This window comes from Lissotriton vulgaris, chromosome 2_1, assembly GCF_964263255.1.
Source record: "Lissotriton vulgaris chromosome 2_1, aLisVul1.2, whole genome shotgun sequence".
Classification (NCBI taxonomy): Eukaryota; Metazoa; Chordata; class Amphibia; order Caudata; family Salamandridae; genus Lissotriton; species Lissotriton vulgaris.
The window spans coordinates 1,063,152,310-1,063,165,122 of NC_141687.1; the positions used below are offsets into that span (position 1 = coordinate 1,063,152,310).

The 12,813-nt window shown below is 49.1% G+C and overlaps 1 protein-coding gene across 2 annotated transcripts in view; it reads left to right on the forward strand.

Moving 5' to 3' along the window:
- KMT2A (lysine methyltransferase 2A) overlaps positions 1-12,813 on the forward strand; it is a 1,431,261-nt gene that overhangs the window by 299,247 nt on the left and 1,119,201 nt on the right. For both annotated transcript variants that reach the window (XM_086956712.1, XM_086956713.1), the window contains exon 8: positions 5,034-5,113. In XM_086956712.1, coding sequence (XP_086812838.1) covers positions 5,034-5,113 — 80 coding nt within the window. The remainder of the gene's footprint in view (positions 1-5,033; positions 5,114-12,813) is intronic.

A 12,813-nucleotide genomic window follows, 5' to 3' on the forward strand; every position in this document is an offset into this window, starting at 1 on the left:
GCCATCACCTCTCCCACTGGCATTCAGTCACTTCGGACAGGTGGGTGCTGCAAATTGTCCGAAGGGGTTTCTCCCTCCCCTTCGAGTCTTCCCCTCCATCCATGCCACCTCAATACCACCGTGTGTCGGGGGATCACTTGCAACTTCTGCAAGAGGAGGTTTCGGCCCTCTTGGCCAAGAGGGCCATCGAGCGCGTTCCTCGGCCAGAAGTAGGACGTGGTTGTTACTCCCACTACTTTCTGGTACCCAAGAAGGGCAAAGGGGGCCTACGCCCTATCTTGGATCTGCGGAACGTCAACGGCTTCCTCCGGACGGAGAAGTTCAAGATGCTCACTTTGGCTCAGGTCCTGGCTGCCCTGGACCCGGGAGACTGGATGGTAGCGTTGGACTTGCAGGACGCCTATTTCCACATCCCCGTCCTGCCGGCCCACCGGCGTTACCTACGGTTCATGGTAGGCCAAGAGCACTTTCAGTTTACCGTGCTCCCCTTCGGCCTTGCCAGCGCCCCACGGGTGTTCACGAAGGTGATGGCGGTGGTCGCAGCCCATCTGCGCAGGCAGGGGATATCAGTCTTCCCCTACCTCGACGACTGGTTGTTGAAGGCGGGCTCGCCCCAGTCAGTCGTCAGCCACCTCCAGACTACGGCCGACCTCCTGCACTTGCTGGGGTTCTCCATCAATGTGCCGAAGTCACACCTGTGTCCCTCTCAAAAGCTCCTCTTCATCGGAGCGGTTCTCGACTCGGCGCAGTTTCGGGTTTACCCACCCTAACAGCGGGTTCGGGATATTCAGGCTCTGATTCCTGTCTTCAGGCCGTTATCCCGGGTCTCGGTCAGGTTGACGCTGCGGCTTCTGGGGCTGATGGCCTCCTGCATCCTTCTGGTGCGTCACGCCAGGTGGCGGATGCGGGCTCTGCAGTGGGACCTGAAGTTTCAGTGGGCCCAGCATCAGGGCAACCTGTCCGATCATGTCCTGATCTCAGAGGGCACTGCGAAGCAACTGCAGTGGTGGCTCACGGACCGCGACTGGGTCAGTGGCAGACCCCTCTCCCTACCCCAGCCGGAGCACGTAGTTGTGACGGACGCGTCCCTCCAGGGCTGGGGAGGCCACATGGGAGAGGCGGAGATCAGAGGCCTCTGGTCTCCGGCGGAGTCCCGGCTCCACATCAACCTTCTGGAGCTGCGGGCGATTCGTCTTGCACTGAAGGCATTCCTCCCCTCTGTCAAGGGGAGCGTAGTGCAAGTGTTCACCGACAACACCACCGCCATGTGGTACTGCAACAAACAGGGCGGTGTGGGGTCGTGGACCCTCTGCCAGGAGGCTCTGCGCCTCTGGCAGTGGCTGGAACATCAGGGCGTGACCCTGGTGGTTCAACACCTGGCAGGCTCTCTGAATGCCAGGGCGGACGAACTCAGCCGCCGGTGCATGATGGATCACGAATGGCGTCTGAACTCGGACGTGGCGCAAGGTCTCTTTCGACAGTGGGGAGAGCCTTGGTTAGATCTATTCGCCACAGAAGAGAACGCGCAATGTCAGCAGTTCTGCGCGTTGGAGTTTCCAAGGCGGCACTCGCTCGGAGACGCTTTTCGTCGCGAGTGGAGCTGCGGTCTGTTGTACGCCTTTCCGCCTATACCACTTCTGCCCAGAGTGCTGAAGAAGATCAGGCGCGACCGGGCCCAGGTCGTCCTTGTGGCTCCGGACTGGGCACGAAGATACTGGTATCCCGAGCTACTCAGCATGTCAGTCGATCCCCCGATTCGTCTGCCTCTTCGGGAGGACCTTCTGTCGCAGCAGCAGGGGACGGTCCTGCACCCGAACCTGTCCAGTCTCCACCTACAAGCTTGGAGATTGAGCGGCGGCAGTTGAGGCCATTTGACTTGCCTCCCGAAGTCTGTGATATCATTCTGGCAGCCAGGCGTCCCTCCACAAAGTCGGTATACGCCTGCCGGTGGAACAGATTTGTGGCATGGTGCACAGCAAAGGCTGTGGATCCTCTCTCTGCACCCCTTTCGGAAGTGCTGCTCTTTCTTCTTTCCCTTGCCCAGCAGGGCTCTGCTCTGGGCACTCTTAAAGGGTACCTTTCTGCTCTATCAGCCTTCTTGAGGCTACCAGATCAGCCTTCTTTATTCAAGTCCCCTATTGTGAGTAGATTTCTGAAGGGCATCACGCACATGTTCCCTCCTGTTCCCTTCGTGATGCCCCAGTGGGACTTGAATCTGGTTCTCACCTATCTGATGTGTGCTCCCTTTGAGCCGCTTCATAACTGCCCTCTTCGTCTCCTTACTCTAAAGACGGCCTTCCTGGTTGCCATCACCTCTGCCAGGAGGGTGAGTGAGCTCCAGGCTCTTTCTTCTTCTCCACCTTTCCTGTCTGTTCATCCTGATAAGGTGGTGTTACGTACACGACCTTCCTTTCTGCCCAAGGTTGTCACGGCCTTCCACATCGGGCAGTCCATCACTTTGCCCACCTTCTTTCCGCCTCCGCACCCCTCGAAAGAGGAGGAGAGGCTCCACCGTCTGGATCCAAAACGTGCGCTCTCCTACTACCTAGATCGCACACGCCAATTCCGGGTGGATGACCAACTCTTCGTTGGTTACGTGGGCGCGAAGAAGGGAAAGGCTGTGCACAAGAGGACCATCTCTAGGTGGATCATCTTGTGTATTCAAGCATGTTACTCCATGGCGAGGAAGGAGCCCCCGGCTGGATTGCGGGCTCACTCCACTCGGGCCACGGCAACGACGACTGCCCTGGGCCGCGGTGTCCCCCTGCAGGACATCTGTCAGGCAGCCACGTGGGCCTCGCTGCACACGTTCGCAAGACACTACTGCCTGGACAGTCAAGTCCGGAGGGATGGCTTCTTTGGCCGTTCCGTCCTCCAGGACTTTCTGGTGTGATATTGGTTCGCAGACCCACCACCGGGGTTGGTATTGCTGGGGTATCTATTCTAAGGTAAGGAATCTATCACTAACGTGTCTCTTTCAGATGCACAAGTTACTACTTGTGTAACGATATATCTGTAAGAGACATTAGTTAGTGATAGATTCCTTACCGACCCACCCATCCTCCCCGTTCTGCGAACCGATATCTAGGGTTAAGGTCATCCCCTTTCAGGGCCCTAGTTTCATGGCACCAGTGTTAGTTCTATCATGGCTCTGCGTATCTGGCGCGGAAAAGCTGTGTTATCAGAACTGACGTCAGCGCGCATGGGCGCCGTCTAAGTACTCCGACGACGTCATCCCGGCGCTCACGACGCCGACGACGGACGCGGAGCCGCAGACGACGCCTACCAGCGCGCAGGGGTATTGCTACGCAAAAGTTTCCGGATCCAGTCTGACGCCTGGGGATATTCTAAGGTAAGGAATCTATCACTAACTAATGTCTCTTACAGATATATCGTTACACAAGTAGTAACTTGTGCACCAGCAATTAAAGCTTTCATGGAAGGACTCAAAAGAGTCATTCCACCAAGAAGACCACCTTCCCCAGTCTGGAATCTCAACATAGTGCTTACCAGACTAATGGGGCCACCCTTCGAACCTATGCATAGGTGTGAAATACAATTCCTCACATGGAAGGTGGCCTTCCTCATAGCTATTACGTCACTTAGAAGAGTAAGTGAACTGCAGGCTTTTACGATTCAAGAACCATTTATGCAGTTACACCAAAATAAAGTGGTTCTTAGAACAAACCCAAAATTCTTACCAAAGGTAATTTCAGCATTCCACATCAATCAGTCAGTGGAATTACCGGTTTTCTTCCCAAAACCACAAACAGTAGCAGAAAGAGCCCTACATACATTGGATGTTAGAAGGGCCATATTGTACTATATAGAAAGAACACAAACTTTCAGAAAGACAAAACAGCTATTTGTTGCGTTTTCTCCTACACATAAAGGCAATCCCATCTCCAAAGCGGGCATTGCCAGATGGATTGTAAAATGCATTCAAATATGCTACTTAAAGGCAAAGAGAACATTAACTGTTACTCCTAGAGCTCACTCTACACGTAAACTAGGGGCATTTATGGCATTTCTAGGAAACATTCCACTAGATGACATATGCAAAGCAGCTACCTGGGTTACACCGCACACCTTCACAAAACACTATTGTGTAGATGTGCACACAACACAACAAGCTAGAGTGGGACAAGCAGTATTAAAAACATTGTTTCAGACAGTTGCAACAGACACGGGAGACCACCGCTAGGGAGAGAACTGCTGTATAGTCTATTCATAATGTACCATCTGCAGCCCATATGCCTCGAACGGAATATGCTACTTACCAGTATGCATCTGTTCTTGGCATAGAGGGCTGCAGAGTGGTACATGCCCTCCCAGCCTCCCCGGAAACCTGTGTCTGTTCCAACATTATCTTATTTAGATACACTTACATGGGCATTCTTATCTGTATTCTATCATACTACTCCATCTAACCCTACTATGGCAAAACAATCTAAGGATGGAGCCGATGCCCATGCGCACTACCAACCAAGGGAGGAGTCACCAAGATACAAAAGACTCTCCAAGAGAAAAACAAAGTGCAATCATCCGAGCCCAACACCAGATGGCGATCTATTCATAATGTACCACTCTGCAGCCCTCTATGCCAAGAACAGATGCATACTGGTAAGTAGCATATTCCTACCTTATTACGAAGACCGGGGACTTGAAATAAAGTTGAAATAAAGTATAATTTTATAAAATTGGTCTCGTTCTCCTTCTTGAGTCTTGTCTTTTATTGATCATGTGTGTGCAATAAATGTCTTACACTCCTCTGTATTAGGCCTAAGGCTGCTCAAACCACACTACCGCTAACGGAGCACTTTGTGTTTTGCACTTAGCCCTGTACACTTTTTGTGACCCCCTGGACTCTGTGCACCGTATTACCACCTAGTGATATCATATATAGAGCCAACTTCCTACACATAGTCCTTTTTTTTTTTAGAAATAAACTAACTCTAAAATCACATCCGCAGTGCTAGCATTCTGTGCCTTTTATATCGTTATCCTTAAAACCTTTCCTTTCTTTACTACAGATTCAGAACCAAACAAGCTGAAGAAGGTAGTTCCACGCCCAAATGTCCCTGCAAAACCGAAACCAAAGGAGAAGATAAATGTAAGTGAAGTGCGCTTTTGTGCATGTACAGATTACTAGGTTGGAGTAAATTGAGCAGCTTGCTTTAACCTACCAAATTAGTTACTAAATTAGTAATCTTTCAATACTAATAGAGCGTTAAAATGTCTTATTAAACAGAGCTTTTAAACCTTTTGGGGGAGAACACATACAGCACAAATATGCTAGGTTAATTTGAAAGCACTTAAAATATGAATAATACAAAAAGGTAATCTTCACATAACATCCCCTACCACCCGGTCTGCATTGCGCAGTACTTTAGTGGTATGGCACAGAAACTGTCACCTTGTGTAATCCGTTCCATTATGACTTGACCAGCTTTAAATCACAGTCACCCCCCTTCTGTGTCTAAAGGAGTCCAGCAGGACTTTGAGAGCTTGGATGGTGGAAGTCTCCATAGCATGTTCTTCCAGTGTTACTCACCCTTTTCTACAGCTCATTTTCTCAAACACATCTATAATTTGCAGTTAATTTGCGATTTACCCCAATGACTCAATTTAGTGACCGAGCCTTTGGCATGTCAGCCTGCTTGAGTTGCATGCAGACGCTGTGCATTCTAATGATAGTATTGTTTTGAAATACTGTTGTTGTCATTTTATAGAGTTTAATAGCAGCAATAGTGACATGGCCCCTCTCCTTGTATGGATGGTATGTCTTTCACTTGTTCTGTGATTGGAATGTGATTGTGATGAATGGTCTTGCATGAGCTCTATGCTACTTTTTTCAAACTTTGTTGAGAACTTGCTTTGAGAAAGAAGAAATGGTTATCTTCATCCAACATCATAATTCTTTCCTGCTTTTAATGAAATGTCATTTTATCATCCGTTGGTGATATCCTGCATGGAGCTCTTATGGGGGAACTAACGGAATTGACCCCCCCCTCCCATGATCATGAAGTTGGTCCCTTCCTGGAGTCTTGTTCCTTCTTCGACTGTCTACTCCTTTTGAAGTTGCCTGTCTGTGTTTCGGGGTCTGCCTCTTCCTTGGTGATTCCTATGGGGTGGAGTATTTTTTCTTTTTGAAATATGTGGTATAATCTTCTCTTCTTCAGCAGTGAATCTTTTATATTGATGCCTTTTCTACAGTTGTAATCTAACTCAAACAATGTATTGCTAAACAAAGCACAACATTCATTAAACATTGTCTCTTCAGTCGCAAATCACCTAATTTAAAGACCGGAACCTCAGTCAATGAGCTGAGAGCCCAGTGGACCCCATCCCAAGAGGCCACCATACCTTCATTTTATCCAGAACATGGTGTGTTTCAAGTGAATTTGCATGAGCTCTGTCCTACTGTTTTGATCTTTATTTAATTTATCTTTAAGATTTCCTACCCTTAGGACAGCCTTCTCACTGGGGCTTGTTTCGGATTTGGAACATGCTTTTGGCAATTTTAAAGGTCTTAGGGAATGCATTTGCTCATACGCTGATGGCTAGGACAAAGCGTGCAAGATTCAGAACCTTTTCCATAAAAACTTAAAAAGACACAAGATTGTCTCTGTGAATCCCAAGTGCGTCCAGACTTTCTTCGCTTAATTTTGGACATCTTTTAAGATTCTTTGATACACTTGGGCCAATTCTTTTATGCTTTGCAAATCTAATTCCTGTGCTTCCTAATTCCATGCCTCCACATGTTCTGGCCTCTGCACGTAGAAAGCAATCACAGATGGTGCCATTCCCTGCCAAGTGTCATTCACAATGTTGCCCCTGCAGCCAGCCTTGCAGCTCTGCTCAGAACTCTCCCCTGAGTATTCTGTAATTGTCTGAGTGGCATAAGGTAAGGACAGAACTTTCTTTCAGCATCGTTCTCTTCCTAGGGCCCAGGATTTTTCCCAGATAGAGGCACTATTAGCCTCTGACTTAATACAGTAACCATGCTTGATATTGTTTATGGGTGTATCTGAGGCCCCCAATCTGCTTCCTCCTTCTTACTCCAAAGATGACCTTTATTTTGATTTTCTTTAGGCCAGTGGTCGATATACCTCTCCTGAAGTAGACATTCCTTAGTCTTCAAGGTCTCAGTTGGAAAAATTCTCCTCCTTTACGTAATTGGTACATACAGCTGTAGAAACTCTGCAGTTGGCTTTGACTTCTAAATAATAACTTTGATGTCTTTAATTTAATGAAGCACTATAGGAACCTGCCTTAGCTTTCTGTTACAAGCCCTTCAGGACCTTGCAGTCAACAGACAAATTGCTGGATGCCAAAAGCCATCTTTTCTTGTGGATCTTAGAGGCAATGAGTCTGAAAGACTGGACCGTATAGACTGGATGATTTTTGCATTGTATGGAAATGCCACATGTCTGCTTGCCTGCTGTGTCAATGCCTTGTGGGAGTTGAGCAAACTAGCAGTTATTAGTTTATGGGAACACATGACCAATCCATTTTCAGATTTGATCTGCTATGGCGTTGATGCTTTAAAGCAGATCTTGAAGGTCGGCTTGGATTTTGCAGAGACCTCTATTTGTTCCATGTACAGTGCCGAAGGCCAGCAGAGAAACTTGATTCCTCTATGGAATGCTTCAAGAGTAGCAGGGCTTTGACTCACACACTGGACCTGTCCTTACTACTAAAGCTGTTCCATCAGCAGTACAATAAGTTATGAGGATGTTCCAGAGTTCAGCAGTCCCAGCAGAAGCAACCCTTTCAATTGGTCCAGACACCCCAACAAATGTTCTGCTCCTTTTGTGTGAGAGTTAGAGCTAAGTTTTGGCATCAGCAGCACCAGTGTATCTAGTCTCCTTCTTCCTCGGTCAGTTTAGCAACCTCAAAACCCCTCTGACTCCCCTCTGCACCTTGCTGATAGGGAGGGTTTCCCACTTCTCAGCCAATTTGGAAATGATCCACATGAACTGCGGTGTCATCCAGCTGATCTGCAGGGCTAATTTCCTAATTTTAATGCCACTCCTTCTGGAATACCATCCTTTCGCCTTAGTATGCTCTTGGGCACACGCACAACTGTGGGGTCAGAGGTCCTTGCTCTGCTGATCAAAAGGCCCATAGAAAGGATGCGTCTAGAAGAAAGTGACACCAGGTTATATTTCATTTACTTCTTGGTCCCCTGGGCGGACTGTGGTTCGATATCTATCCAAGACTCTCTGTCTTCTGAACCTCTTCTTTCAACAGGATAAGCTCAAGATCTCTTCTTGCAACAGGATAAGCTCAAGATTTCAATGAGCCAGGTTCTACTGGCCCTGAATGAAGGGGAATGGTTGGCATCCATTCTAGGATGCATACTTCTCCCTGCTCGTAGTAATTATATGAAGTTCACCATGGGATCTCAGCACTGTCAGTTCACTGTGCCCTTTTGGGATAACAATCACCTTCTTGAAATTCATGACTGTGGTGTCGGCTTCCCTGAAACAGGAGTCTGTGTATGTCTGTATTTTGCAACAGGCTGATGAAGGCAGAGTCACTTGTGCTATTGTTAGAACCTCTTCAGCGCACAGTGACTCTTCTTGTGACTTGGGCTTTACCATCAACATCCCAAAAGCTCCACCTCATTCCATCACAGAAGTTAACCCTCTGTAGTCACTGTATATATGGAATGGAGGTGCTACTGCAGTTCTGGCACCCTACTACCCAAGGCTGCACCTGAACATTAACAAAAGTTAATGTATAGGATATATATACTGAAGGTAACTAAAAAAACAAACTCCAAAAAGAAGTCACTGCGTCCAAACAGTAATGGACTCTTGTTAACAAGATCTAGTACGTGATCTAATTTTTACATCATGATTGCTTAAACATCAGTACAGTCAAAAATAAAAAACTGTCCTGGTCCACAAATGAAAATATCTGTTCGAGGCATATGAGCTGTAGATCATATACTTGTGCATATATATCGCCATCTAGTGTTGGGCTCTGATGTTTGCACTTTGTTTTTGTCTTGGAAGAAGTCTTTGTGGTCACGAGATGGGTGACTCATCCTTAGGGTGATCATGAGCATAGGCATCGGCTCCATCTTCCGATTGTTTTTTTCCGCCATCGGGTTTGGATGTGATGTGCTGCGCTCCGGTCGGTGTCTTTTTCGAACCCCCTTCGAAAAGCAATCACTCTCCACTCAACGATATTGTCTCGATTGCGTTCCCCTTTCGACGCGTATCCTCAAAAATAAAATCCTCAATCAGTGACGCAGGCCGTTGATCCTAACCACGCCGACCACACCAGCAGTTAATGGAAAGGGCCCCTTTCAAAAAATGCCCTGGGTGTGGTGCTACGTTCCCACACCCGGACTTACGCAAGGTTTGTAATATCTGCCTCTCCCTGGAGGACAAAAATAAGAGCTGTGAGGCCTGTGCATCTTTCAGATCGAAGAAAACCATCTGTGATCGTCGGGCTTGACGTCAGGAAGTGTCTCGCGGAAGCAGCTCGATTCCTGAAGTCTTCGGAGCAGATCTCCATCTCCAGCCGGAGCAACAAGCTGATGAAGGAGACATCTCCGTCTCTGAAGCTGACGACTCCGACGTTGAAGATGATACACTCAGCAGTCCGTGAGTATCGAAACCCCTCTCCCAACCAAAACCAAACCGAAGTCTCAGAAAACACCTTTGCCCACGGGCTCAGGTCGACACTGGCAACACATTTCAGACGCCCTGCCCTCGGGCCTGGCTATGAAACCAAAAGAAAAGCCTTCCGGCTCGAGCCAACACCATTCCGGTGCACCTTCAGCACCGAAGCCAAAAACCAAAGAGGTACCACACCCTTCTTCGTCGACACCGAAAACAGCCTTGGTGCTGAAGCCCTTGGTGTCAAAACAAACTAAGGAGAAGCATTCGGAACTGAAAAAATCTAGGGAGCCGAAAAAATCTTTGGAGCCGAAAAAGGTCTCGAAGCCACAAACTCCTATATCAAAAGCTAAGGAGTCCACGACCCACAGAAAGCTTTCGGGACACCGTCTAAAGAACATTCTGACCCTAAGTCTTCGGCACTGAAAAAGGACACTGGACCCATACAACAGCCTGTGCCAGATTTTTCGAATCCAAAACAAAAAACTCTCTACATTGAACCAGAAACTGGCAAAGTTGTCACCAAACCTCCTAAAAAGAGAAAGCTGGACCCTTCAGAATACTCTGCAATACCCATGACACGGAAAGAGATAGGCACTAATTTATTATTATTATTTTGTTTATTTTGAGATTTGTAGAGCGCCTGGTGACCCGAGGGCATCCCCGCGCTATAATACTGTAAAATCCAGGACAGGCGAAAACCAGGAACTATTTGGGGAAGAGGAGGGTTTTGAGTTTTTTGCGGAAAAGTGTGTGGCTAGGTTCCAGACGCAGCAGGCGAGGAAGGGCGTTCCAAGTGGAGGAGGCCTTAACCGAGAAGCGGCGTCCACCGGTACGCGACTTCTTGAATCTTGGGACTGTGGCCAGATGTTCGTTGTCCGAGCGGAGGTTTCTGTGGGCTTTATAAGGTGTAATCATATCTTTGAGGGTGGCAGGTCCAACCCCATTGATGAGTTTGTGCGTGATGCACATGGCCTTAAACTCCACTCGCTGGCGGACCGGAAGCCAGTGCAGAGATTTGAGGGCCGGTGTGGTATGGGCTCTGGGTGGAAGGTTGAGAATGAGTCTCGCCGCGGCGTTTTGTGCGCGCTGGAGTTTGGCCAGGGTGGTTTCAGGAGCCCCGGGGTAAGCGGCGTTGCCGTAGTCCAGGCGTGCTAATATGAGCCCTTGCACCAGAAGTTTCCTGGACAGGGGGGGCAGGAGGGGGAGGATCTTCCGAATTGAGCGGAGAAGACCAAAGCAGGTCCCCGCGGTCTTGACTGCCTGGGTCTTCAAGGAGAGGTCCTGCTCCAACCAGAAGCCTAGTGTTTTAATTTCTGTCTTGGGCGTAGGGATGTCACCGAAGGAGTCTGGCCAGGCTGAGGGAGGGACAGAGGACCATTTGTTGCCCAGAAGCATGATTTCTGTTTTTGTCCCGTTCAGCTTCAGCGAGGATTCGCACATCCAGGTATGTATGTCTTGCAGGCAGTTAAGTAAGATTTCGGGGTTCTTGTCCAACTGGGACAGGGAGACGACGAGTTGAGTGTCGTCGGCATAATTGACTATTTTTATCCCATAGCGGGTAACCACATCCTCCAGCGGGGCCATATAGACATTAAACAGGGTGGGACTGAGCGAGGACCCCTGGGGCACACCACGCGTGAGCGGGAGGGGGTCTGAGCGGGAGTTACCGTCCCACACCTGAAATGAACGACCCGAGAGGAAGGATTTGATCCAAGCATGTGCGGTTCCCACAATTCCTGCCTTGGCCAGGCGGTGGAGGAGGACACAGTGGTCCACCGTGTCGAATGCGGCACTGAGGTCCAGGAGGATCACTGCCACTGATCCTCCTGAATCCAGGATGCACCTAGCCTCCTCGATGACGGAGAGGAGTGCGGTGTCTGTGCCGTGGCCCGGCCGGAATCCGGTTTGTGACTGACGTAGTATTTTATTCGTCTCGAGGAATTGGGAGAGTTGCACATTGACCAATTTCTCTGCCACCTTGCTGAAACAGGGAAGGAGCGAAATGGGTCTATAGTTGGCCAAATCGTCCGGGTTTAGGTTGGACTTTTTCAGCAGGGCCTTGACGACTGCGCCCTTCCAGGAGGAGGGCACTATGCCTTGGGCCAGAGATGTGTTAATCAGATCCCTAATGGTAGGTGAGGTGCTGGGAGAAACAGTTTTTAAGAATCTGACGGGTGCTGGGTCCAGGGGGGATCCACTTCTCATTTTGGCCAGCGTGGTAGTAACCTCATCGAGGGAGACTTCTCTAAAGGAGGACAGCCGCGGGCTGGTAGAGTAGGCGTCTAACTCCACCGGGATGGGGGGGCTGATTGGGGGGAGGGATTCCAAGATCCGCGTGATTTTGGAATCAAAGAATGAGGCTAAGTCCTTACATCTGTCCGGCGGGGGAGGAGAGGCGGCGGGAGCTGAGGGAATGTTGAGTAGTTCCTTAACTATCAGGAAGGATTCTTTGGCAGAATTGGCCGCGTTTTTAATTCTGTTGTCGTAAAAGGTGGACTTGGCTAGTTTAATGGCCGATTTATAGCGTCTTACTGCTATGTTATAGGTGTCTTTTTTACTATGTAGCCAGTCTTTCCTCCACAGTCTTTCCGCTTTTTTACATTCTTTGCGGAGGTCACGGAGTTCCGGGGTGTACCACGGGGCATGACCTATTGTCCTATCTTTGATCTCCCGACTTTTTATGGGAATGAGGCTATCAAGGGAGGAGGAGAGCCAGCCTCTTACTTGGGTGTCAGCCTCGGACGGGTCAGCCGCAAGGCTCGGGGTAGAAGAGTCCAGAGCTGTAGCCCAGTCCCCCGTCGAGAGTTTGGCCCACGATCTGTCCTTAGAGAAGGTGGGGGCTTTATGAGGTTTCTTGATGGCCCCAGGAATGTTGAAAGTGATAACAAAATGGTCCGTCCATGGGAGAGGTTGGGAGTTGGTAAATTGGAGGGAAGGGATGTTCGAAAACACTGGGTCGAGAAGGTGTCCTTTAGCATGTGTTGGACCTGTATTGGCAAGAAGAAGGCCATGGGAAGCCAGGTCGCAGATAAGATCGGCGGCGCCTGTGTCCAACGGGTCATCAAAGTGAATGTTGAGGTCACCTGTTAGGAGGAAGTTTGATGACAGGTGGGCTGAAGAGGAAACAATTTCCAAGAGGGAAGCTGCAAAGGGGGCGAAGTGGCCGGGAGGC